The 27,922-nt window shown below is 44.8% G+C and overlaps 1 protein-coding gene across 1 annotated transcript; it reads right to left on the bottom strand.

The window, feature by feature from the left end:
* Positions 1-223: 223 nt before the first annotated feature.
* On the bottom strand, positions 224-20,019 carry FAM83F (family with sequence similarity 83 member F). Its single transcript, XM_037882073.2, has 5 exons — positions 19,488-20,019; positions 14,486-14,653; positions 9,982-10,103; positions 8,614-9,353; positions 224-4,264 (listed from the first exon to the last, which is right to left on the bottom strand). The coding sequence occupies exons 1-5, from the start codon at positions 19,929-19,931 to the stop codon at positions 4,200-4,202; spliced, it is 1,539 nt and encodes a 512-aa protein (XP_037738001.1). The 5' UTR covers positions 19,932-20,019; the 3' UTR covers positions 224-4,199.
* Between the last annotated feature and the right edge of the window lie 7,903 nt (positions 20,020-27,922).

Raw genomic sequence — 27,922 nt, 5'->3', positions numbered from 1 at the left:
ACACAGCTGCTCTTTCTCCTGCAGTGCAGAGTTTGGAGGATGTTGTACGGTTTATATAAAATGTGATCCAAGAAAGTAGCTGTGACCGGGAGGAAGGAGGTGGGGGACAAAAACGAACAAACCAAAAATACCCCAGCTTTGATCAACTTATGCATAGAAAGGAAGTTATTGAAATTGTGAGAATGAATAAAGCAACACCAAGGAACACAAGCTACCTGAATGTAACATGTTAGGAATTTGTTTATTTGACTCATAAAATGCATCTTTCATGATTTCTTGGCAAATATACACATTAAAGACACAAATATGTACAACAAATTGGCACAGTGTCAACCAAAGGACTCAGTCTCTCCCAGAAAAGAGAGACAGCCCCAACTTTGTTATCCCATGGCAAAGTCTGTGCATAAGAATCAGCTTCATGATGTTCCAGGAAGATCAGTGAACTCTGGCTGGACCAAAGAGGAAGCAAGTTCCAGAGTTGAGGCACTCTCACGGGATTGACTGGGGTTAAGGAAATAGACTCCAAAAAGTGCTAGAGTTGCTTCCCCACAATCTTCTCAAATAATCTTCCCAAAAAGGAAGGTTAGATACATGGTTCTATTTGGCAATATCAGCATCAAAAGATGGCTTGTTGAACAAGAGCCCAGTCTAGGCTCATTGAGAACTGCTGCCACCTTGCCCTCCCTTAACGAGGTGCTGACTATCTTTGCACATGTCCCTGCTCCGCCTCCCAACTACATTTCATCCATCAGAGGGGCAAGGATCCATTTCACAAGTTGCAGGCCCTGAATTCCCCAAGCACCTTGAGAAACCACAGTGAATACGGTTGGTCAGAATACATCATGATTATCTCACCCATGCACAGACCTATTGCTATGGGAACAACCAGACTTATTTGCAATGTAGAAATAAGTAACCGGTGTTCTGAAACATTCAACTCTGCATTTGAGAGAAGATAGCCTGGATCTGCTGGGCTGTCTGCATCCCAGAAACGTTCCACTGACATTGAGGAATCAGTTCAGAAGATGCAGCATTAGAATGCAAGACAGCAAGTTTAGTGGAAATTAAGAAATATAATAAATATTATTACTATCTAGTTGTGTGTAATAAGGCTGAAGAGTCCTATCAGACTCCAGAGATAAGGCATAAAACTAATTCCTGAGGCTACTAAAAATTGGAAGAAAAACAGACCAAAAATTGTATGTGGAAGCTGAGTGTGACAACAAAACAAAAATGGACAGTCAGACAAGATCTGTAGGGAAAAATAAGTACAGTAAAACAAGATTATGTTAGCCAGTGAGGATAAAGGAAATAAGGGTTTTTATATCTGGGGGGAAAGTAATACCAAAGAGAAATTCAGTCCACTAATAAGCGAGGCAGGAATGACATTAACAGCAAAAGAATGGCTGAGGTATTGATTTCTTTTTAAGTCTGTCTTAATCAGAAAAATAAGAAAAAGATATGTGGATAGCAATGAAGATCTTTAAAATATATTGATCAAAACCAGATACAAGACTATTTAAATCATCATGTTGTTAGGTGAATTAGCTAGTGTATTTATTAAACCACATTTTAAAAAACAATACTTGGTCACGGAGAATAGGGAAGCACCACGGACTTGAAGTCAGACAACCGTCTGACCAATTAGAAAGTGTATGAGAAGCAATCCTGGCCATGGTTAACAATTACTTTATCAGAGATTGAAGTTAAACAAATACAAGTAAAAAAAGAGAAAAATCTCCAAACAAAGAGGAGGAGAATAGAACCAAGACAAACTAAGCCACTCAGTTTATAAGCCATGTCAGACAACCCTGGAAATACTCACATATGTGAGTAGCCCTGCTTAATTCAGTGGCACTACTCATGTATGAAGTTATTCACGTGTTTAAGTGATGGTGTAAACCGCTAACTGTGCTGTGTTACTGGGAAGGGGAAGCTTTGTAAAGAGCTGCTGTTAGGTTAGAGTTGCTTGAACCAGTTGCAGGGGTACCGTCTGTTCCCAGGCTGGCTAGACTGACTGGCAATCACTTTGTCAACTTACATTGGAGTGAGCATACCCAGTAGAATGAGGGAAAGATACCATGGCCAGCTTAAGGTCAAATGAGGTTCTTGTGAGCATGTCCAGCAGTAGAAGCAGTTCACTTGTCATTGATATTAAATATACTGCACATGCCTAGTGCAGCAGCTCATGACTGTTTGCTGTCCCTATAAATAAAAGTAGGTAGAGACAGAGAATTCCATTCATGTTCTTATACCAAACCCACCATCATGGTATTTGAGAACCAGACCTGCTGATAGAAAGAAATTTGCTTACAATGAGCAACTTCCAGGCAGGGCATAGGCTGTGGACAGGACGCAATTAGGCTTCCGTATGAGGAGAGATTAATAAGACCCAGGGACGGCTCCAGGCACCAGCTTTCCAAGCAGGTGCTTGGGGCGGCATTCAGAATGGGGCGGCAGTCCGTGTCCCGCAGTGGCACTTTGGCGGCAGCTCCGCTGCTCTTCCGGGTGCAGCGGCAATTTGGCGGTGACTGCTTGGGGCGGCAAAATTGGTAGAGCCGCCCCTGATAAGATCAGGACTTTTCAGCTTGGAAAAGAGATGACTAAGGGGGGATATGATTGAGGTCTATAAAATCATGACTGGTGTGGAGAAAGTAAATAAGGATGTGTTGTTTACTCCTTCTCATAACACAAGAACTAGGAGTCACCAAATGAAATTAATAGGCAGCAGGTTTAAAACAAACAAAAGGAAGTATTTCTTCACACAACACACAGTCCACTTGTGGAACTCCTTCCCAGAGGATGTTGTGAAGCCCAAGAGTATAACAGCGTTCAAAAAGAACTAGATAAATTCATGGAGGATAGGTCCATCAATGGCTATTAGCCAGGATGGGCAGGGATGGTTTACCAGAAGCTGGGAATGAGCGACAGAGAATGGATCGCTTGATTATTACCTGCTCTGTTCTTTCCCTCTAGGGCACCTGGCATTGGCCATTCTCGGAAGACAGGATACTGGGCTAGATGGTCAACTGGTCTGACCCAATATGGCCGTTCTTGGAATGTGTGCTGAACTTTGTTCATTTTCTTTAAAGAAACCATATTTCCTTTGCTGTGTTCAATAATGTGTTAGTACAAATATATTATTTGTATTTAGGTGGTTATTTACCATTATGATGTATTTTTCTTACAAATCACTGAGGGTTTATTGAAGGCAGCATGTTGTGGTGATCTGCATGGCAAAAATTCACTCAAACATGTCAGGACAAAATGCTAGTCCAAATATTGAATGAATCCAATGAGGGTGTGCACAATAACTGGTGTCTCCATATATTTATGGGATGGGGACCTCTATTTTTATGTATTTGGAAGGGGGAGGTTAACTAAAAATGTAAAGTAAGCCAGATGTTTGAAACTTTCACCCATCTTTCCTTCAGCCTTCAAGATGTATCCCTTTACTTACTCACTTTCCATTAAGACCAAGATGGCACGGAATTAATGATTAAACTGATTTTATGATTAATCTTCTGTGGCCCTGTAAAATCTTGCAGCACTCCTTGCTATCCCAGGCCTGGGACTCTACACGCACCTTGATCTTGGTCTGAAGCATTCCCTTATATTCCAAACCTCGTCTTCTCCTGAGGGGAAATTATTACCAAATCATTCAGCTCAGTTGTTAGTTTTATGACAAAGTGAAGAGCTAGTATACTAACCCCCTGGTCTCTTCCAGCCAAATACACCTTCTTCATCCACTGAATCTTCTAGCTGTCCCTGCTGATAACAGAAATCTATAGAAATCCATGGACAAGGAAAATCCACCTGGTCTGCAGATTTCACAATTTTCTCCCAAATGATGTCCTTTTGAGTCTGTAGCTAGATAGATTGAAATAGCTGCATTAAGAAGTGGGAAGCTCCCCTGCATTCATCTCAATGCAGGCTTAGCTCCGAGTTCCAATTATCACAGTTAAATATTGACATTAACACTTTCACCGCTAATCGTTACATAGGAACCATCCACATTTTTATGCTTTATGCAACACGTGTGCTTTCACTGGAGGTGCAAGCTGCTTCCTGGACATTTATAGTGGTTTGAAAGACCATTTGTGTGAGAACAAGTTCTGCAAGTTTCAAATAGGTAAGAAGTCATACGTTCCATCAAATGCTCTTTTGGGGTCTTCAATTCTTTTGACATTCCTTCCAGATCAAGACATCACACAGGCTGACTGTTTGTTTTTATCCCCTGTGGGAGAGTTTGGGTTAATTTTACCTGTAATAAAAAGGTTAAAAAAATAAAATAAAGATTTTTATAAAAAAAACTTTCAGCACACAACTTTCAACTCTCTCTCATTATATTGCTTGTTTTAGACCCACATTCACCCCTCTTTTTTTGGGGGGGGGGAGCGAGAAGGGGGGAACCATCTCACTTTCTAACTGTGAAATCAGGAGACACCCAAAAAAAGGCAGACTCCAGAAACAAAAGATGACAAAGCTTTACAACGACTAGAGAAATGAACTCTATTTCCTGGTCTGTAAGCATGACAGCCTGAACTATGGTCTCCTCAGCTCACAGAAGGCAAGAAAGGCCAGACCTGGTCACTGTTTGCTTGGGACACTTCCAAAAAGTTAGAGATGAAAAAAGGCTACAGGGTCAGCTTGTCCACCTAAGCAGTGCAGCCTTAGTCCCTACAATATGTTCTGCAGTGCTTTACTCACTCTAGTTTCAAATGCCCAGAGTGATGGGGCTCCCAAAACTTTTCTTCAGACACAAGTCTGGGGTGTAATAAACCCACAGTTAAGTGTCATATCTAGCCTAAATAGTCATGTTCTGAGTTTCATTCCATTACTCCTAATCATCCCCTGGCCACCACTCTCAACAGTTTCCTTCTTTCCCTCTCCTCCCTGATGTCTGAACCCTTTAATACTTGTAAAGTTATCCTATCCCCCTTAGGCAGCTGATAGCTAAACTAGATGTATTTCATTCAACACAGAAGATGCTGGTGGGGGAGGCTGCTCAAGATCCAGGGGGTACACTTTTATTAAAAATGAAGTCCTCAAGCAGTATACACTGGGACATCACCCTAGCAGAAATCCCAGTAAGTGGAGGCTAGGCTTCTGATCATGGCATTACCCCCAGTCTTCACTGGTGAGGTCTCTACAACCCACACACTTTGTATCTATCTCTGGCTGTATCTAATTCTGGTATAGTCTTCTGGAATGTAAACAGCCAGTAAGATTTTTCAAGTCCTGCCACAAAGCTTACTTCTGTCCCTTCTTACTATTGACTGAGCATGAGCCAGAGGCCAGGACAGTTTCTCTCAGATAGTGATCAATATCAGCAATGGGAATCTGGTCTCTCTATGTATTTGTACCATGGCATGTGTCTCTACAGTTAAATATAATTAATAGTAACTTTAGAGGATGTGTGCACAGGGAAGCCCAAAGGGTTAATACATGCTTGCGTGAATCTTTAAAAAACACATATATCTAATTCAAAGTGTGAAGCTTTGGATAATTGCACCCAACTGCATTCAAAGCACCTCGATTGCGTTCCAACCTTCCCCTCCAGCCTCAAACACAGAACTGCAGTATTCCTCACTTAGGCCGACATCGAGCCACCCTTGGAGTTTTAAAATGAAGCCAGCCCTGAAGTTATCTGAGTAGTAAGAAGTGCCTCACATTTTCTTGAAGCACGAATGCCACTCCACATCCAGGCCTAAGAAGTTTTATTAAACCCTCAAGCAGCATGTTACTAACAAAGAAACCATATGATCTTATTAACGTACCCCTTGTTCTCCTCTTTCCCCCTAGTCCCCACTTCTCAAGCGTTACCTTGGGGCCTGAACCTTACTCTTGGAGTAGCCACATTGATTAGAGAAGGTTGCAAGATCAAGCTCTTTGACTATAAGCATCTTGGGGCAGAGACTGTGATCCAAATTCTAAGGCAATGCTTAAGTTATATCCCTCCTCCACCCTTATATTCACACTCCCTTAGATCCACTTGTCAGGTCACCTACACTTTTGAACCAGCACCTCTTTATTATTTGTATAAACCTAAATAAGAGACCCACATGCAGAAGTGACCCTAGCTATTTTGCCAGCCACTCCCAGCCACCAAGCCAAAAAAAAAAAAAAAAAAAAAAAGGGCCAGCCAATCAGAGCAGAGGTAAAAAAGCCCAGCGGCAGAATGCTACCTGGAAGTTTGTACCCAGGGTGACTGCCCTACTTATGCCCCCCTCCCCCCCAAAAAACCCCTCAAAATGTAGGCTGCCCACATGGCCACCAAGTTTGCTGTTGACTTTAGATTTCTAAGATTTTTGCTGCATTTACTTTATAAATTAATACTAAGTATAAACTTTGAGTGAGTTTTTTTTTTACCATCTCATTATTTATATACTACCCCAAATTGTGGTAGGTGACTTACAGCCGTGGTTCTCAACCTTTCCAGACTACTGTACCCCTTTCAGGAGTCTGATTCGTCTTGCATACCCCTAAGTTTCAACTCACTTAAAAATTATTTGCTTACAAAATGAGACATAAAAATACAAAAAAGGGTCACAGCCACACTATTACTGAAAAATTGCTTATGCTCTCATTTTTACTATATAATTATAAAATAAATGAATTGGAATATAAATCTTGTACTTACATTTCAGTGTATAGTCTTTAGAGCAGTATAAATAAGTCATTGTCTGCATGAAATTTTAGTTTGCAGACTTTGCTAGTGCTTTTTATGTAGCCTGTTGTAAAACTAGGCAAATATCTAGATAAGTTGATGTACCCCCCTGGGATCCTCTGAATACCCCCAGGGATACATTTGCCCCTGGTTGAGAGCCACTGAGTTACAGTACTGATAGGAAGACACAGCTCATGCCCTAGAAAAGTAACAACCTCATTTTGAAATAACATGTGGGAGTGACAGGGTGGTGGGAGAACTATTTTACAACAGCTAGAGTCAGGGGTTAGAAATATAGGATCTCTATCACTTTAAATTGCCTCTTTAGAGAGACAGGTGGGAAACAGACTCAACAGTTCTCTAGTTTTGTCACTAGAGGGTACTGAAAGCCCTTAGGTCAACCCATCTGATTCCAATAAGTCTACAGATTTCCAATCTCCATGGAAGGGGACCAGCAGAGTATCTAACATATACTATCTGTGCAGAGAATATGCAGTCACTTGAGATGGGGGAGGGGAGGGCTCACTCCCAACTTCCCAAATTCTAAGGGTGCCCTCCAAAATGGATCTATTGTGGCCCAGACTAGACTATTCTCATCTTGTTTCAATCTGTGTTAAGTAGCTTTGGGATTTAAATCTCTCTCTCTCAGCAGAAATATTTCTAAGAATCCAACCAATGGCAGTTTTTTAATCGCATCTTTCTCCCCAATACCCTCCTCACTTTCTTGGTCTCTGGACTCTCGTTCCATTTTTTAAAAATGGCAGTTTCAGGCTTAACAAATCTCCGCTCCTCCCCCACACCAAACGTCCCATTTCACATTCTTTTGGGCATAGAATGATCCCTGGTTAAGATGGGTCAGGAAGAAATTACTCACCTAAGGTCCCCGAAGTGTAGGGCATAACCCCTAGGGGGGCACAGAGGAACATTCAGGGGGTGCAGCGGGGTCTGGGGCACACCCCCCCAAGCAGGTGGGGAGGGAGCTCCCCCCCAGCTCGACTCCGGCCCTGCCCCCAGCTGCAGCCCCTGACCCGCAGTTCCAGCCCCGACCATGGCTCCGAGGGAAGGTGGGTGAGCAGACTGGGTAACAGGGGGTGGGGGTGACCGAAAAAGTTTGGGGACCATTGTCCTAACATAACTTATTCCCCTGCTATATGATGTGTTCTGGTTTTGCAACTCTCTCCACAGCATCCACAATGGGTCACTGTCAGAGAGGGGGACTAGCCTGGATAGTCTATAGGTTTGTTCCAGTCTGTCAACATCTAAACCTTTCAGGAACTAGCATGTGAAGGGGATTTGCCAGTTCTGAATTCACTTGAGTCACTGAAAACTAACCTGGACAAAGCCACTGAAGGACATGTCGCAAGCACTGATCATGGCCATGTTGCGATAACTCCCTAGCTTCTAATTCCATGATGATCTCCCCCACGTTTGATGGGGGGGGGATGGAAAAGGAGTAGATTATGTAGGATTCCCCCACTCTGTTTTCCCTCCCGCCATAACCTTGTCATAGTAACTCTATAACCAGTCAAGTAAAGCTGAGTAGGTTAGGTGGTAGGAGATGTCTAAAACCTGTCCGTGCAACTGTGCACTGCCAAAAGGGTCCCTCAAGTACAACACAAGGTTCTCTGCTAGCACCTAAGAGGGCTATGAACCACTAACACTGCTTCCAGCTGGGGAGCAAAGTACCTGTGCCTGGAACCTTTTTACACGGGGAAATAAGAGAGAGATTCACCCTCCCCACCTCCAGACCACCAAAGGAAGTCACATGAGAAGTGCAAGTCTCACAAAATTTCCCCTTAAAAATGCCTGCAAGATGATTTTATTTCATTGGCCTCAGTTGCTCTCTGTGTCATTTTAAGGCAGAGAGGAAAAGAAATGGTTGGAGCTGCCCTCATGTGCCTGCACTGGGGGAGCCCAGGGGAACTGTGGTGGAGGTGGTTTACCTGAGGTGCCCACACTACTCCGAATGCTGACAGGGCTGAAGCTGATCAGGTCCTCGCATGCCGCCTTCACGATCACAAACTCTTCTCCTGAGAGTCCCTCACGGGCAAAAGAATTGGCCTCAGTTTTCATGACGGGGGGCCGTTTAGCTTTCCTGCTGAAAAAGCCGCTGCCAAACCTCTTACCCTGCTTGGAGTTGGTTTCCCCATTGGTAACAGAGCTGCTAGCTTCCTCATCCTTTTTGGTGTCGCGAATGGACTCCCTGGATTTGGACTTATGTTTCAGACCCCGATGGAACCAGGAGAGCAATCTCTGTGGACTCCGGTTCTCTCTCCCCAAGCTCTCAAGAGGTGGCAGAATTTCTGGTAGCACCTGCTCCACCGTGATCAAGTCATTCAGAAACTGATTCAGCCGCTTCTTTGACTCACTTTCCTCCTCATTCCTTTCCAGTTTCTCCTGTGCCTCCTGCCTCTGGCGTGAAGCCCAGAACATTTCACCAGGGGCAGCCCCTGTCACTAGACCATACTTGGGGTTGATCATCTTACGAGACACAGTGGAGGAGCGAAGCACCGATATCCCAGCTCCTGAATTAAAAGGGCTAGCAATGTTCAGCTCCTTGTAGAGATTGACCTCCTCAGAGATGGCATAGAGCTCACGAAACTCGACGTCAAACATCTCCACATTCTGCCCCGTCAACAACAGGAGGATGTTTCTGTCGATGTGGGATGAGCTCCAAGTGAAACTGGCAGAGAGAAGCCACTGTTAGATTTTTGCATGGAGATAGGGAGACCTGACACCTCTCCAACCCCCAAATGACCACCCCTGAACTCTCAGCATCCAGAAACACACAACACTGCAACCATGTGACAAGTATCTTACCCACTTGAGTGGCACTGTATACATTTTTAAGTCTGTTCTTTATTGTACAGGTGGACAAATCTCGTAGAGAAAGCTGTGACACCTTAAAGTACAGTTCCCCCATCTGGACAAGGACACTGATAACCACACTTAACCTGCTGTTGCTGAATTGGCAGAAGGGCTCTCTATGCTGCCCTGCTAACCTCATCTAGATAGCAAACTGGCCACAGTGGATGCTGGGGAATCCCATTTGGCCACTGGCTGGTGAGGAGGAGGAATTCTCTCATTCAGTGGAACGTTCTGTTGACACAGGGATACTCTATCCTTCAAAAGTTAGTTCTGTGTTCTCTATCCCACATCAGACATCTACAAAGAGCTCAACTGGACACAGCAGCCTTGCTGGACCAACTGTTAGGGAATAAAAAAAGGAGGCTGCTCCCCACCTCCCCTAGGTAAAGCATGGGGTAGACCTTATACAAAGAACATGGGCATATCCTGGGTGAGTGACCCACCTGTAGGACCCAGTGGCCACTTTTTCACCATCCACCATCAGGAACCGGGAGGCCAAGGTGCCTTTGATCTTCCCTGATGGCATATAGAACCCAACTCCCGTCACAAAACGTACACGGATGTTCTAACAGGAAGGTGAAAAAACAAGTCACAACAAATCATGCATATAGAGAATCAGATAATCCTGCAGCTCCAGGGGCCACCACCCCAGTCATCTCATCTCATCTCACCTCACCTCACTGCATGCTAGAGCTTATTTCACATTGGCCAACAGAACTCAGAAAAGTTGCAGAAGGGATAATCCAAGGCAGAATGTACTTCCACTGTCTGTCCCAGCTGGTCACTTATTTTCTATACAGGTCACTCTCCTCCATCAATCTGTAGGCCTGTCCAATACATTAAATGTGCTTGCAACTCTGCCTGCCCCATTCTCCTTTTCATCCCAGCACTGAGAAGTCTAAAATGCAGGTGGGACAAAGCTTTCAAAATCTAAGGGAAGAAAATGATCCTCAGTCCCCAATTCCGAGCTGCAGCCTCAGGAGACCCAGCCCAGGAGGGGGAGTGAATCAACAGTCACATTTTTGCACTCTCTGAATCCTGGGTCCACCCCCAATCACCCATAAGCCACTCTGCCAGTCTAGACTAGCTAGAGAACAGTGCATTGTGGCCACATAAACTCCTAACCCCTGCATATTCCTATGCTGGGAGGATGGTGGAAGGGAGACTCTCCTACGGGAAGATCCACCTGGTGTTAATTTAAAGGGGCTGAAATGGAGACCTGAGTCAGGGCCTCAGGCACTGGTCTCATTTGTGTTGTCATAGTGATAAAGTAGGGCTTGGTAAATGGAGGCAAATTAAAAGTCTGGACAATTTTATTATCAGAGACAACAAGAGGAGAGAACATCCCAATTTTCTGGAACATTCCAGTAGGAGAGATTCCGCTGGCCTTCCATAATGGAGGTTTCCTAGTCTCCTCCTGCTACAGTAAGAGGAGAACTCGTCTCCTTAGTAGTGGATTGGGAAGGATTCTGGCCAGTGCAAAGAGATCAGAGGGCATGACAGACCACAGAATCCTCTTTGAGAGATTTGGTGGTATAAGTGTCAGTTGTACTAATGTCCTAAGTAGACTAGAAAAATGCTGACTTAAGGCTATATGCCTTTTAGTGTCAGATGTCTATCTGCACATAACATACAAGAACAGTACAACAACAAACAAGTGCTATGCTGTTTCGACCTATGTCATATGGTTAAAGAACCACGTGGCCCTGGCTGTACCAGTCTAGATTTCCAGCCATAGGTGAACTTACTGTGACCAAAGAAATCCAGAATTCTTTTAAAATCCTAGTTTTCTGAATATAATATGTAATTTTTAATCTCTTCATCATATCGGTTGTATTTGTTCAATAGAAATGCTGCAGTATCAGTACAAATTCTGACTAATAATAAATTAGAATACTTGCAATCATATACTTCTTGTATGTTTGAAGTGCTGTGCAGACATTAGCTAATTAACCACCACAATACCCCATAAGTATTACTACTCTATGTCATGGACGGGGGACCTGAGAAAGTCAAAGTGACTTGCTCAAGGCCTCATAGTGAGTCACGTGCATGGGATGCTGAATGCAGGTCAGGGAGAACACACCAGAAGAAGGGTGTCCTCTCCGGTGTTTATTATAACATTTTTATCCATCTGGTTTTCCACTGAAGATCTTTTCCTATTTAACCAACCGGGATTTTGCTGTATGCTAGTCAATAGCCCATGATCTGCAAACAGAATGACCTCATTTTTTCACATCAGTCAAAAAAAGGTACAAGAGGTTATGTGACTTTTTTTTACCAGGAAGCAATCTGTCTAGAGCAGTCTGTGTGAGCACACAGCCAGCCGTGTTACAACAGTATTTAGCAAGTGGAGGTTTCACTGGATTTGCACATTGCATTTCCTGCTTTTGGTAAAAAGAATTCAAATTTGATTTTCTTTTAATTACTGTGATCTAAAAATGACTCTTTACATGTGCACAGAGGGAGTAGAAAAATACAACAACAACAAAAATCACCTAAATACCCTGTAACAGTGTGGAGACAAAGCTATATCGATATGGCTTCATCTGTAGAAAACACAAACAACATGCGATGTCGTGACTATACCACATCAATTATCTCCAAAAACATATATTTCTATAACGTCTCTTACCCTGAAAGATCTCAGGGTATTTAAAGATTGATAAATAAACTATACAGAGGGAACAGTATCCCTCCACTGAAATGTACTCACCTCTAGGACGGAGCACTACTATGCTATTAAATATTTTAAGGGTATGTCTACATTTGAGCTGGGAGGTGCGATTCCCAGCTTGCGCAGACGTATCCATGCTAGCTCTGCTCAAGCTATCACCTAAAAACAGCAGTGTATCTGCATCACCCTAGGTGGCCTCTCAAGTTAGCTGCCCCAAGTACAATCTCGTCCAACTCCCTGGGTATGTTCTTAGGCGACTCGCCTTAGCTGCTGTGGACAAACTGCTATTTTTAGGTGCTAAGCTAGAAATCACACCTCCCAGCTCAAATGTAGATGTACCCTAAGAGAAAGAATACAATATCCAGTTGAAGCAGAGTGTAATTTCCTAAATTAAAATACGGCCAGAACATTTCTTAAGAGTTAAAAAAAAAAAAAAAAAAAAAAATCAGAGTGCTATGGGATCATTTAACGACTGCAACTAATCAGCATCTCGGTGTTACAGCTCACTTGGAAGATGGCACTTCCAGCAGCAGACCACCCCCTTATTACCATGTTAGGACCTTAGTTCAATGTGAACACAGGGGAAAGTACCATCTATTCAGTCATCGGCACCACCACTTCTTGCAGAACCTGTGTGTTCCTTGGAGGTCTCGCATTCCAGTACTGATCTAGCTTGATCCTGCTTAACCTGTAAGATCTGAGGAAAACCCAGCAAAAGGTGATATGGCTACCTGCTATTTAGCTGAGTGAAAGTAAAAACTACTATCCCAGAGAAGGAGATCAGAAATCTGACTTCATTGCAAGGCTGGCAGTGAAGCCCATTCATGGGGGAATAAGGCTGAACTCAAGAACTGAAGTCTCCCCCAATGGCAGCAGGAAGCTAAGTATAAAAGGGGAGTGTAGCCATTACACATTTTTTGAAAAAAGAAAGCAGAGGACAAGCCTAGACCTCAGCTAGACTCAACCCTCCAGTTTGTATCCATTTAGAAACCTCTGGTTGTAGAAGCCTTGTTTTTATCTACCACACTCAGGCTTCAGGAAACCATATTCTTTGTATTTGAATTTGCTTTGCAATTACTTCAGCCACAGGAGACCTGGTTTTCACCCTGAGCAATGACCAGCGATTTCCTGCTAGGAATCAAAGCAGGCTGGTCATGGCCTCACAGCAGGTTATGGTATATACATGAAGGGGACCTGTCTGTCTCTCTCTCTCTTTAATGTGAAAATTTTCCTACTGCCCACACACTATTCCTCATCAGGTAGACTAGACCCAGACCTTTATTCCAGTTCTCTGACACTGGTACATGAACATACTGTAACTGACACCGCCTTGGTGTGTATAGGCCTGAGCAGTGGTGCACAAAAATTAGTGACCTCTACCCACAAACCCTGGAGGCAAGCTCTGCAGGCACTCCCATTGGGAGAGCCTCTGGGGTGCCTCCCATGCAATGCCTTCACCCAGGAAAACATGCACTCACATATTGGGGTCACAAAATTAGCAGGGAACTTTAGTCTCAGTCTGGCGGAGATAATAGAAGTGAGTTCAGTAAAGTAACGAGACAGAATTAGATAACATTCAGACAAACAAAATCTACAGGCCCAAATAATAGTCAGAGAATGACTGAGACCTTTCGGTTCTAGATCAGTTGGAATCCCTGCTCCAGAGGCACATGATTCTCCATGACAAAGTTCTCTCCAATCAGGGATGCTTAGGTCAGTCAGGCACAAACCCTCCTCAGGCCCCTTCCTACTCAGAGCTCCCCCTCTAAGGTCATTCCTCTGTCTTCTTCTGCTCCACTCAGCACCAGAGAACCATTTTCTTACTCTCCTGCTTTCCAATATGGCTCCTGTCCCCAGCTCCCCTCTGCCAACCAGAGCACATTGCAACTAGAAGGGACTCAGCTATCCATCCAAACAGTCTCTGATCCACCCCAGAACTGCAGCAGCTCAGCCCCTTGTTGGAGACACAAAGGCCCTTTAAGCTCTGGCCTGATCTATAATGAAAAGTTAAATCAACCAGGCTACATCATTCAGAGCTGTGAAAAATTTTACACCCATAACACCATAGTTAGGTTGGCCTAACCTCCGGTGTAAACACGGCTAAGTCGAAGGACGAATTCTTCAGTCAACCTAGCTACTGCTTCTTGAAAAAAAATGAGCTATATTGACAAATAATCCCCCTCTGCTGACGTAGCAAGTGTCTACACCTGGGCATTACACCGGAACATCTGTACCGTTGACATGGCCTCCATTGTACCACAGTATATTACCTGGATCTGGAAGCTACTGAGATTCATACACTTGCACATCTCCAGGAAGAATTTCACACCCTCCTCATCCAGGATTATATAGACTGGGATCCGGCGCTTGTATGCTGCATCCACAATATCCTGGAAGATGTCCCGATCTGTAAACAGATCCATTACCACCGCAATGATCTGGGGAAGCAAGGATCGGGCAGAAAGAGAGGCAAGTAAAATACAGTATTAGAGATAGTGTGTTTGCATGTCCCCATCTCACTCCTAATATAAAACAAAAGGGTCTGGGTGCCAGGCCAGTTGGGTAGAGAGTATACTCAAGGCAAACTAAAGCGCGAGAGAAACACATGTCTGAACACAATTCAGTAATCTCATTATTTCCTGGCATGGCTCCCAGTGCCTGCACATGTACAAGGAAAGAGTTTGTTAGTTCTTGTTGGGAGCTCTCTTGTCATTTCCAGGGAATGCTGCATATTAATCAGAGGCATGAAGAACAACACAGCCAGCTGCCTGGTTTTCACCTCCACTGTGAGACCTCTCCACCATGTTTGTCTCACAGTGATTTACCTACATGTGAAGAGACCCTGGAAAACCAAGGTTCACCTGCTCAGCACAAGGGGCCAGAGAAATTGTGGGCAGAGGAGACAGAATACTAAGGGTGTGGGGAGAAGTGGGATTTTGTTTTTCTGTTCCACAGATTCCCTTAAGAATTCTCCTACCTGGGCTGGGTTCACAAGGAATGCATTTCTATATCTGACCTAGGGGGTTCAAACACACCTGCTCATATTTATAACAACAGAGATGGTCTGGCATTCAGTTCTGCGTTTGTTGATGCTACAAATATCCTCCCCACCCCCTTTCACTTTGAATGCCCAACAGGATACATTTTTCCAAACACAAAATTTATTAAAAAAAAAAAAAAAAAAAGCAAAAGACTACGTTAACATGCTGTTAAACTCACAAAAGCCTGAACAGTCAATGGTTACAGGTAATTACAAAGCAAGAAGATTGTTGGCACCCTTTACAATATGGGAAGGTGATCTCAAAGGGCTTTTCTCTGTAGTCCACACCCTACCCTATTCTCCCGTTTTAAAACACTAGAAATATCAAGTCCCAACTTGCCTCTTTCTCCTGAAAGACTTTCCCCAGCCTTTGGAAGGCTGTGAATGAATCACCACAGGAGGCTGGTCTCATTCATTTATGGCAGGCATGTAAACTTGGGCAGTGAGAGGCGCTCTGCCTACACTAGGTTGGGAACAGAGTTGTCTGAATAAAGTTTAAATTCCATGGGCGCCGTTCACAATGGCCAGCAGCATTGTGTTAAACAGAGGTAGCATGAAACTATTTTAAACTCTTTTTCAACCCAATCAGGCAGTATGGTTCCCAGCTTAGTGCAGAGAAGAGCCCCTTTCCTTCAGCTGAAGGTTGGAAGAGGTCCAACTCAGGCTGCAAGGGGTAGTAACTACAGCAGGGTGAATAATCCTCACTAGAGAGGCAAATTGAATCTGGGAAAGAGATTGCCCTTGTATGCTCCAAACCTTGCCACAGCAGACTCTCACCGTATAGACAGGGACTTACCACTGCCAAAGACCATTGCTCCACCAGACCCGTTCTGTTCTTAAAAGACAGACAGCTTCCAGCATACTTAGCTACACATATTTGCCCCAGGTGATCAGAGAGTGAATAAGCTACACACACAACCACCTCTGTGACACAGGGCCAAATATGGCCAGCTAATGGCAGAACACTGCCCTGTCATCAGATAGGATCTGGGCTGGAGTTCCTGGTGCAAAGGTGAAGCTAGACTAAAACAGTGGCAGCGGGAGGGCAAAATACTCCCAGCTCCACAGTAATTGCCTCAAGACCAAGAACAAAACAGCGAGAGAGAAACATTCTGCACCTCCTGTACATCATCTCTTCCTCCAGCACTCTGGGCAGAAATCTTTATTACATTCCACCCCTCCTCTTGTGATGCCCAGGCAGAAAAGGGACTGCTCTACATCTAGCCTGGGTGGGGACTGTCACCTGTTTACATTTGCCTTGGTAAACAAACTAACGTCACAAAAATGATGCCTTGGTTTCTCAAATAAATGCTGGGCCCTGGTTCCCCGGCAAACTGTAGGAATGGGATATACTCATGAAAACAAATGACGGCCCTGAAATTTTCTGAAAATAGGTGACAAATGCTCACCATGTGGCACTTGCTCCAGGATGTTTGTAATGCTGGCACAAATAGCGTATCACTGTTTACAAATTGGCAATGACTGTGCCATAGGGAAGATGCAGACAGGGTTACCTGGTGATGATCTCCCTAGATTACCTGGAAAAGTGACAAAGAGCAATTCAGAGTATGCGGGGCAACCCCTACCACAGTTTCCCACCATCTTTATCCATAACATGGGGCTAGTTATTTCTGTAGTGCCACAGGTGTGGCAGACTCTTTGCGGACATGTAGACGATTGGCAAGATAATACTAGTCTACCTCACAGTGGTGAGGAGGCTTCATTTATTAATCTTTGTAAAACACCGATAAGCCTTAGAAATGTGCCATGTGTTATCAACACCTGCTCAGCCGCCCTCTGCAAGGGGAGAAAGAAGCTGCCCCTAAGACCATGATTTTTAGTGTCTAGCAAAGTTACAAATTTAAGCTCCCAGGCTCCTCTTTTGAAGGTCTTGTGCAGGTTTCCTTTGAGGACAAGGACTGAGGGGGTCAGATATGGAGTGATCGTTTTGTGAAAAGTGTTCGCCCATTGGTAATTGGTATTTTAATCTTTTATCATTTTTCTGTGCGAGTTCATTTGAGAGCATAGTGATTATCTGGTTTCATCCGCATAGCTGTTTGGGGGGCATTTAGTGCACTGTTTGAGGTACACCACATGTTATGGACAGACACATGTAGGACCCACGGATCTTGAAAGGTGTGACGTGGGGGGTAATGGTCATTGTAGCGGTGTAGATATAACAGATGCAAAACCTGCAGATGTTCTGGCAAGGTCTGGTGGTGCTTTGAGCTCATGGTTCCTGGTCTGTGATGAGCTTGCGTCTGAGAAGCTTGGTGAGTTGTTAGAAGGCTAGAAGGGGGAGGCGATGGGGGAGGGGTTAGGAAACATTTCTTTCAGGATGTGGTCCCCATTGAGTATGGATTGTAATAGTTTAGTGATACCCTATATGGGTTCTAGGGTGGGGTGGAGGGTGACAAATAGGGGTGACAGATGTTTTTCCCCCCCCTGTATTGAAGCAGGTTCTCTTGGGGTATTTAAGCAAGCTGTTCCACCATGTATTTAGCTGACCTGACCTTTCCCAGACCTGAAGAAGAGCTCCGTGTAGCTCGAAAGCTTCTCTCTCTAACCAACAGAAAGTGGTCCAATAAAAAAATATTACTTCACCCACTCTGTCTCTAAGATCCGGGACCAACATGGCTACAACAATATTCTCTAGGTCAGTTCACATGAGCATGACAGGCAGGTTTATCTAGACAGGGCCATTAAATGTCCATGCAATCACCTTTGCATTGGGAGGAGCACAGGGTTTTCAGTTTGTCCAAGTCAGCAAAACAAAACAAAAAAACCCCAACAACTTTTGGCCACTTTTGGCCTTCAGGTACAGAGGCTGAAACAGCCCAATTCCTCACCACCCTGCCCCTTGTCTAGACATTTACACCAGTGCAAAGTGCAAAATAGATGTGAAATGCTACTAACTCAGAATAAAAACATTTCACAGCCACTTTGCATTGGTATGTGACTATGTAAGGTGCAGGTGAACAATTAATCAGGCCTTCATTATTCAGAGTGGGGGAAGAAGGGGAATATGTAGTTTGAAGAGGGAATCTTTTTAGAAAACTGCTTCATATCCTGTCTCACATAGCAGATTCACTGTGAAAATCTTTGCGAGAGATGTGTGTATATGGGGAGACCCAAATGGCACCCATTACCCACAGAAAAGCAGCAGGGAAGGGGAGGGATCAAGTAGCCTCCCCATTTGACACCTTTGAAAGTGCCAACACCAAAGGAAACCTGTGCAAGAAGAGAAGCCATTTTAAGTGGGATCTCTTTCCTGGAAGGCTCAGCTCAGCTGACATGAGAAATACTCTTGATACATCCATGTTCCATGCAAACTTTTGGAGTCTTCCTATTGGTTTGTTTTCTTGGCAGAGAACATTAACAACAGTTCTCTGCCCCCAAAAGATAAATACAGCTATATGTTGTCTCAAATCCAACTGTTTAGCAATCAAGACTGGATTAAGAGAGCATTCAACCACTAAACTATAGATTTAGAAATCCATCAAGAAACGAATCTATCTGAATTTACAGAGTTTAAATAGTTTTACCTACATATGAGAGAGAGAGAGAGAGAGAGAGAGAGAGAGAATTGAAAGAGACTCTAAATATGTGATTGTCTGAGCCACTGACTCAAACTGACAGTACAAAATGGGCAGCTGATATAAAACCCCATTAACAATGGGGTATCCAGTCCTGGATATAGATTCTTGATGGAGTCACTTTGGCAAAACTTATTTTTTGATTAACAGTAAAGTGACTGAATACAATGAGATGCTGGATGGGACATTAGTGGGTTATAGATCCTGGGGGCCCATAACTAACTGTCTCCTATTTGACACAGCAAGGAAAGAAAATCGATTTATTGTTGGGGTGTTTTCTCCTCTACTTTTTCCATCCAGGATGACCCTCAAGTTCAAGCACTGTATGTCAGCTCCTTCCCAGAGGCCTCCCAGAATCCTTTACCGTGAAGCTCTATAGGACAGCGCCTGTCCCTGCAGTAATCACGCTCTTCACAGGACGTGCAAGAAAAGTGGCTCAGCGGATGACAAAGTTAAGCGCTGCTGCCCTCTGAGAGGAGGAGCTCAATGGAAACAAGCCACCAAGCAGATCCGCTTCCCCAGGAGACTGAGCACCAGGGGGCGGTGGGGGCGTGTGAGTGCCGCAGCCCGCAGGGGGAAGGGCCCCCTCTCGGTGCTTCGGGGTGATGCAGTGACCCGGGGAGGGGACACACCTACCCTCTGTGCCTGCTGGATCATCTCCCGAATGATCTGCTTGAGGTGCGGCGCGTTCTCCTCCTTCCAGGGGTGGGTGAAGAGACTCACCCGGCTGATGCCCCGGTAGAAGTTCTTGTCCGTCCAGCCCAAGTCCAGCGGCGGCACCTCGGTGTCGGAGCACTCCGGCCAGTAGGCCAGCGAGACGCCCTCGCCGCCGGCCCCGCCGCCCTCCAGGTGCGCATCGTAGCCGCGCCAGCCGGCCGGCAGGGCTCGCAGCTCGCGGCTGGAGAGGAAGTCCCGCAGCTGCCCCTGCCGCAGCCGCTCCCGGTAGGCCGGCTCGCCCTGGGCGACCAGCGCCTCCAGCGCCCGGCGCTGCTCCTCGCTGTAGTAGAACCTGGCCTGGGCCTCGGTCACCGTCTCGTTCACGTGCGTGTCGTCCAGGCAGATCAGCTGGGAGTCCGCCATGCTCGCCGCTCACCCGCTGCCGCCCGGGCCGGGAGACGGGGCGGGGCGGGGCCGCCTCACCTGGCCGCGGCCGACGCCCGCCCCGCTGGTGGAGCCGCGGCTGGGGGCGGGCTTGGTCCGGCGACTCTTCCCCGGCGCCTACCGAGCTCTGCTGCAGCCCCTGCCCTTCGGGGCCAAAGCCCGGGGCACCACCCAGCCTGCAGGCAGGGGCGCCAGGGGCGGGATCAGCGCCCGCGGAGATGGGGACAGGGCAATGCTTTGTGAGGGGCCGCACAGCCCCCCTGGAAGCCACACGTCTTTAGTTAGGGGCATGGACTCGCTGGCCACCCCTGGGCTCCGATCACTGGCTGTCCAGAGGTGCCTCAGCCCTCGGGCACCCGCCACTGGGGCTCCCCAGCGGCTCTGTGCTCCATGGCTATGTGCCATTCCCTCTGCCTCCAGCCACTGCTGCGAAGGTGAGGGCTGCAGGCCTGGAAGTGATTCTCCTCTACAGCTGGGTTGGAAGCATTCCCGGTTTTCCGCTATTGAGCTCTGATGGGTAGCAAGATGTCAGACCTTATACCTGGCAGTGGGCCTAAGAACATAAGAATGGCGATACCAAGTCAGACCAAAGGTCCATCTAGCTTAGTATCCTGTCTGCCGCCAATGGCCAATGCCAGGTGCTTCAAAGAGAATGAATAGGGCAATCATCAAGAAATCCATTCCCTGTGGTCCAGTCCCAGCATCTCTCAGGCAGATGCCTAGGGCCACCCAGTGCATGGAGTTGCATCCCTGACTGTCTTGGCTAATAGCCACTGATGGACCTGTCCTTCATAAACTTACTAATTTTTTTATTTCATTTATACTTTTGGCTTTCACAACATCCCATGGCAATAAGTTCCAGAGGCTGACTCTACCTTGTGTGAAGTAGCACTTCCTTTTTTAAAAAATACCCAACGGTTGCCTATTAATTTCATTGTGTGACCCCCTGGTTCTTGTATTATGTGAAGGAGTAAAGTATTCACTTTCTCTGCACCATTCATGACTTTATAGACCTAACATAAGAACAGTCATACTGGTCAGACCAAAGGTCCATCTAGCCCAGCATCCGGTCTTCTGACAGTGGCCAATATCAGGTGCCCAAGGGAATGAACAGAACAGGTAATCATCATCAAGTGATCCATCCCCTGTCACCCATTCCCAGCTCTATCATGTCCCCCCATAGCAGTCTCTTTTCCAAGATGACTAGTCTGTTTTTTTAATCTCTCCTCATATGAAAGCTGTTCCATAGCTCTAATCATTTTTGTTGCCCTTCTCTTTACCTTTTCCAATTCTAATATATCTTTTGAGATGAGGTGACCAGAACTGCACACAATATTCAAGGTGTGGGCGTGTCATGGATTTATGTAGTTGCATGATATTTTCTGTCTTTTTATTTATCCTTTTCCTAATGGTTGCTAATATTGTTAGCTTTTTTGACTGCAGCTTCACACTGAGCAAATGTTTTCAGAGAACTATCCACAATGACTTCACGATCTCTTTCTTGAGTGGTAACAGCTATGTAGACCCCATCATTTTGTACATACAGTTGGATTGTGTTTTCCAAACATGCCCTACTTTGCATTTATCAATATTGAATTTCGCCTGCCCGTTTGTTGCCTAGTCATTCAGTTTTATGATATCCCTTTATAACTCTTTGCAGGCTGCTTTGGACTTATCTAGTTTGAGTAATTGTGTATCATCTGCAAACTTTGCTACCTCACTATTTACCCCTTTTTCCAGATCATGTATGAATATGTTGAACAACACTGGTCCCAGTACAGATGCCTGGGAGACCCCGCTATACCAACCAGTTTCTGATCCATGAGAGGACCTTTTGTCTTATCCCAGGGCTGCTTACTTTGCTTAAGAGCCTTGAGTGTGGGACCTTGGACTTTCAGAAAGCCTTTGACACTATATCCACTGAATCACCCTTTTTAACATAGTGGTTGACCACCTCAAAGAATTCTAATAAATTAATAAGGCATGATTTCCCTTTACAAAAGCTGTGTTGACTCTTCCCCAACATATTGTGTTCATCTAGGTGTCTAATAACTCTGTTCCTTACTATAATTTCAACCAATTTTCCTGCTACTGAAGTTAATCCTGGACTAAATATTGCCCATCCTGGGCCATAGACCAGTTTAATTTTGGAAGAGAAATTCCACCCTTGAGAAAGACAGTAAATATTTATCTGGCAGGTTTTATTAATTTTTTCTTCAAAAATATAATGGCTCTTTGAAAGCTGCTCAGAGAAGTTGAATATTAAAGTTCTCATGGATTGGGGCAGAGTTCAGCAGAGGCAGTTAAAGCTGCTAATAAATACAATTTATTTATAGCTCTGTCATTTATTAAATGCTTATTACTACTACTACTACTAAAGTGGGATGTGTGTATTTTTAGCTAAATTGTGCATTCACCTGTTAGCTTTATTTAAATTAATACCTAGCTCTTATAATAGCACTTATCAGTAGATCTCAAAATGCTTTCTAAAGGAAGTGGGTCTTATTGCCCCCAGTTTGAAGATGGGGAAATGGAGGCATAGCAAGGGACAGTGACATGCTCGAGGTCACTCAGTGGGCTGGTGGCAGGAAACCTGGGTTCTATTCCCAGCTCTCCTGAGACCCTGCTCAGTGCTCTGTCCCCTAGGCTATACTGCCTCCCGTTAAATAAAGTTTGAACAATCACCATCTGCATTGTGCATTTTACCAGTAGTAGCAGAAGAGATAGTAAGGACTGGATTGTGTGTGTATTGTGCTATACACTGGACACACATACACTAAAGAGTCTTTCTCCAGCGACCTGACAACCCAGATGGGAAACAGGTGGAGATGGACAAACAAATGAGGGCGAGGACAAGGTAACAGTGAAACAATCATGGGCTCCTTATGCAGACAGTTAACACATCTGATTAGTCCCATTAAAGGCCATGGGATTGCCTGTATGCATGAAGTTCAGCATCTGCATGACTGGGGCAGGGGAGCTGAACTCCCTCTCCCATCCCCCAGAAATGGTCCATTATGATTGAGGTGAGATAGCTTGAGAATCCCAGGTTGGGGAGGGGCTGCCTGCTCTGCTCCTGCCTGTGCTGTGCCTTCGCTGTAGGTAAATAGAGGATTTTGTTATTCCAGGCTGGAAGTTGGTACCTTTTGCTAGCATGAAATCACTTAACGTTTTGAAATAGCACTGTAGAGAAGCCCTTGCCAATTGAAATCCTTATTCTTAGGACAAGTATGGTGTTGTCAGTTGCATATGTAAGCTTCTCTTGATCTAACCTTTGGATCCCAGCCCTGCCCTGGAGAGCACAGTGAAAAGGAAGAGCCGCCTCTATTGTCCATTCAGCCTTTGGGATCTCAGACTACCAACAAGGAATGCATCCGATGAAGTGAGCTGTAGCTCACGAAAGCTTATGCTCAAATAAATTTGTTAGTCTCTAAGGTGCCACAAGTACTCCTTTTCTTTTTGCGAATACAGACTAAGACGGCTGCTACTCTGAAACCTTTAATAACTATGGTGATGTAGGCACCTGCTCACTTACTGGGAACTGACCTGACAATCTCTCCATTCCCCAAACTCAGCCTAGGGTGCTGCTGACAGATGGTAATAACTTGAAGAGCTGGGCTACCTAGAGAGAAAATTTCCATGCTGCATCCCTAATCCCTTGAGTCATTCAGTTTTCTTCTAAAAATTCACTTAATCTCTCCCCAAAGTTTCAGCTTGGACACAGATCATCATTGCTGTGGCAGGAAAGAAACTAAATATTTAAAAAAAAGAGAAGGCAGCAACTGAGAATTATATAGCTAGAGCCAGGCACCCAAAGTCTTATAACAAGACCTTGTGACATAAATTGCTACAAGGAAAAACCACTGGGAAATCTATCTAAGAATATATCATGACATAGGCTATTTAGGGACTAAAATTACACAGGAGGGACTGGCAAGGGAGATGTGTGCTATAGGCAAATACAGTTACAATTAATGCTAAATATAAGGTGTCATATCTTTATTGAATACATAACCTGCATTACACTGCAGAAGAGTGAAGCAATTAAGGCTGACTAACAGGACTATATGTGGGAGGTGTTTGAAGGAGATTTAAAGCAATATAATGGGAATTGGGGGAGGATTTCACTTAGAGGCAATGTGTCTTGTAAGGTTAGCTTATTGACCTGGGGAAAAAACCATTTTGGAACCAGACCAGGAATATAAACTAGAGCTAAACCCTGGCTTGGCTCGGAGGAGGTTCCCAAATGTAGGGCAATAGAAAATAGGCCCTGCCTACCATGAGTTGCTTCATGCACATGTAGCTAAGTAGCAAACCACTCAGTTCTCCCAAGAAGAATTCAGGGGGCAGTTCTTTAGCTCTGCTTGGATTTGCAGTCTTTTTAGCCCAATTAAAAAATGAGGTTTCTCTCTCCCTCCTCCTGAGCCCTCAGTAGGGAAAGAGAGGAGAACCTGAGCTGAGATAGTGGGAAGGTAAGTGCATCATTTGGAACTGAGGCTGAAATGCTGTTGCTCATCCTGTGGTTAAACAGGAACACAATTAAAGAGCAAATAGTTGCAAGAGTCCCCAGGAGAGAACAAGGCTGAAGCAGGGCCTCCTGCTCATTTGTTTGGCTGCTCCCACGTCTGCAGTAGAAGAATGGATCTGTCCTGAGGCATTGGATAAGGATTTAGGAGTTGTCGTCAATTCCCAGCTCTGCCACTGACATCCTGGGTGACCTTGGGCAAGCCACTTAGGCCCAGATTTTTTAAAAGATATTTAGGCATTGCTGTGCTCAGTGTTGAAACTAACTAATTTAGGAGTCTAAAGCTTTTCTAGAAGCTAAAATCTCATTGACAGTTTATGGGATAATCACTTTTAAATGGATATTTAGGCTCCTAGATCCATTAGACATTGCTGCACTGAAAATCTGGGTCCCAACCTCTTTGTACCTCAGTTCCCCACCTGTAAAATCAGAATATTTTCCTGCTTCACTCGCTGATGAGAGGATGAATGTAAAAACATTTGGAAGATGCTCAGACACTACAGGGATTGGGATATTGAGACAGAGAAGCAGGTGGGTCACAAGTCCTTTGCAGGAACTAAGACAGAGCAAACCAAGGTCTGCACTCTTTCTCTTAGCTTCCATGCAGGGAAAGAGAATATAGAAGTGGGGTCCTATTGCTAATACTTTTCTCCAGGGCTTTATATATCCCCTGAAAATAATAGTAGAGAATAGGGAGTCAAACTTCTGAATGAGAGCCTTAATTGTAAAAAATAATATTTTAAATGTAACAAAGTGCACTAGGTTCTCTACAAATTAAGAACAATCCCTCCCTGAAGTGGGTGGGTCTAAATGGAGACAAGAGAAAGCCAAAACCAGTGGGTGGGTAGGGGAAGAGGGGACTGTTATCATGTAATTATTTGTATATGTGCTATTTGATGGGATATGTATAGAGTGATTGACTGTTGAAGAAACTCAATCTTTAGGAGATATTTGATTGTAGAGAGGATAGACTCTTGGGCAATAGGAGTTGTGGAGGCATTCCATGCATAGGATGTGGCATGAGGCGGAGATGGGAGTGGGAAGAGGGGATGAATGGGGCACCACTTGTGGAGTAGAAGGGGCTGCGCTGATTCACTAAGAGTAGGTTGAAGGTATAAGCCTGGGTGGAGTTATGTAGGACCCCAAAGACAAGGACCAGAAGTCCAATGTTTATGTGATGGATAAGGGGTGGTAGTCTAGTGGAGGTATTCTAAGAGAGACGTCAGACTGATAAGTGAGGGAGATCATTTTAGCAACCACGTATAATGAATGGACTGAAGGGGGAGCAATGGGGATGCTGGAGTGGACAAGGCTTCAGAAGTCAAGACAGGAGATCATCAGGGCACATGTGGAAGTTGGTTTTCAGGATAGAGGGGAAATGTCAGAGCCTCAAAATGTTGGAGGAAGAAATAAGGATATGACATGGCCTGGATGTGTGGGGAGAAGGAGTCAAAAGTGAGCTTTAGATTACAACCCTAGACAACAGACTGGAGGGTGCTGATATCAAGAACAGATGTCGGGATGTTTTCTAAGGAAAGAAAAAAAGACCCATTCAAGAGGCGATATTGGAGAGAGGCTGAAATACAGGCTTGGCCAGAGACCAAGTGGGTGGAGAGGTAGATTTGTGAGTCATCAGCATAAAACCTGTTTATCTGTTATCTTTATGAGGCAGGGAGGCTGTATTTTAGCTTTGTGAGGCATATCAGGTTCAATGGGCCAGCGTCAAGAGACTTTGCCCATGATATAGGTGTTGTTTAGTTTGAAAGTGAAAGTGCCAAAGAGGAATTCTGAAAGACCAGAAATCAGCTGGCCAACTTGTATGAGGACAGTCACCATATCTAAAGCACTGCTCACACTTGCATGGCTTTCCTGTGCTAAGACTGAATGGAGTTGGTGCAGGTCACGCCTGAGTAACAAACAGACAGAAAAGGCAGCAACAGTTTTAAAGTCTTTCTGTAAGCCTATTTCAGGGACTCCACAACCATGGGATAGGGCCTTAAGGGATACCGCTAATACTGTTTATTAATTTAGATGGTTGCGCCTTTTATGAGAGTCAAGCTGCATCACAGGAATATAATGCCATAGGATCAAGTTCACTCGGCTATCATTTAAGGCAGCCATATGTGCATAGAAATACAGCAGCTGTTTAACAGTACACAGCAACAGTAGATAGGTTGCAGGATAACTTTCCCCAGAAGAAACTGCAAGGGAATTTTAAGTAAATAAAATGTCATTAGAATTTGGACAAGACATCATGGCTAGCACGGTGGGATCTCAGTGGCCAGAACATCTTATGCCCATGTTATGGTTCCATACACACAAAGCAAAACTCTGACCTAACCCAACCCAACCCTGCTTAGCATCCAAGATCTCATAAGACCATAAAACCCTAAGGTGGGTTATGGCTTATGACAGTTTATGCCTAGGTTAGCACTGGTAGGAAGATCTGGTTGTGAACTCTTTGAAAACCAAAATCCCTTTGGACTTTTGCGCTGATAGACTTGAGAGACTTTGGGAGTATCCTGTTCATCCAGTGATTGTTTGTGCAGAAATTTTCTTTGCATGTCAACTAATACCGATTTGGTGCTTGTCTTTTTAAAGAAAGTGATATGTCTTAAAAAGTGACCAAGCCTTTCAGCTGGTGGAGTTCAAATATGCATCAAATTAAGGGATTGAACCAAGTTGTGCCAAACTCAGTGGTATCTGAGCATCTTAGCTGTGACCATTAACACTGACAAACTGGTCCAACAAGAAGAATTTTTCCCAGGGAGAGTTCCTTCTTCATGGTTTCATTCTTCAGACAGCTTATTTCTCCTGATTTTCATTTTTGGGGCTGGTGACAGATACCAAACTGATAGCCTGTGGAGACTGCCCATCCACACAGAACAGGTACAGTAGCCATTAAACACATACTCGGGATCTGTAGCAGGAACTTACCCAGTCAGACTTCAGGCCATCCATTGCCTCAGTTTCCCCTCTGACCTGGGGAACCATCAGCTACTCATAGTATTGCTGGGTTGCAGAGGTGACTTAGCCCTCTTCCAAAGGCTCGAGAGTCCACTTCTCCAGGAGTTAATCAAAGTCTTAATCACAAAAAACAACTGTCCTACCCTAGACTCTTGGCAGGTATAGCCCCTTCCTCTCAGGGCTTGTCTTGTCCCGCAACAGTCTGTAGCCCTTCTCCTGGGTTCAGCTTCCAACCATCCTGGGCTCCAATCAGCACTATCTTCCCCCTATTGACAGTGATGGCTGCACCACCTCACAAGGTAATAGCATGAGGGAACCCACCACCTTCTGTGTGTTCCTAACCCTGGGATTCTCAACAATTGGGCTATCTGCCCTATAACCCAATTTGCCTGGTCTTCCCTTCTCAGGACCTCTTCTTATGTATACAGCTTGATCACCTCACTTACTCCTTCCTATCAATTCTCCCACCCTTCCTAAA

The sequence above is a fragment of the Chelonia mydas genome, chromosome 1 (genome assembly GCF_015237465.2).
Source record: "Chelonia mydas isolate rCheMyd1 chromosome 1, rCheMyd1.pri.v2, whole genome shotgun sequence".
NCBI lineage: Eukaryota > Metazoa > Chordata > Testudines > Cheloniidae > Chelonia > Chelonia mydas.
Note: the sequence above shows the minus strand (reverse complement) of the source record. Positions and strands in the feature narration are given on the sequence as shown.

Bases quoted from the DNA above. Each gene is read 5' to 3' on its own strand.
- FAM83F (XM_037882073.2), bottom strand. From the start codon at position 19,931: ATGGCGGACTCCCAGCTGATCTGCCTGGACGACACGCACGTGAACGAG. The intron at 14,654-19,487 runs GTAGGTGTGTCC...TTGCTTCCCCAG, and splicing joins TGATCCAGCAGGCACAGAGG to ATCATTGCGGTGGTAATGGA. The intron at 4,265-8,613 runs GTAAACCACCTC...TTTTTATTACAG, and splicing joins GAGTAGTGTGGGCACCTCAG to GTAAAATTAACCCAAACTCT.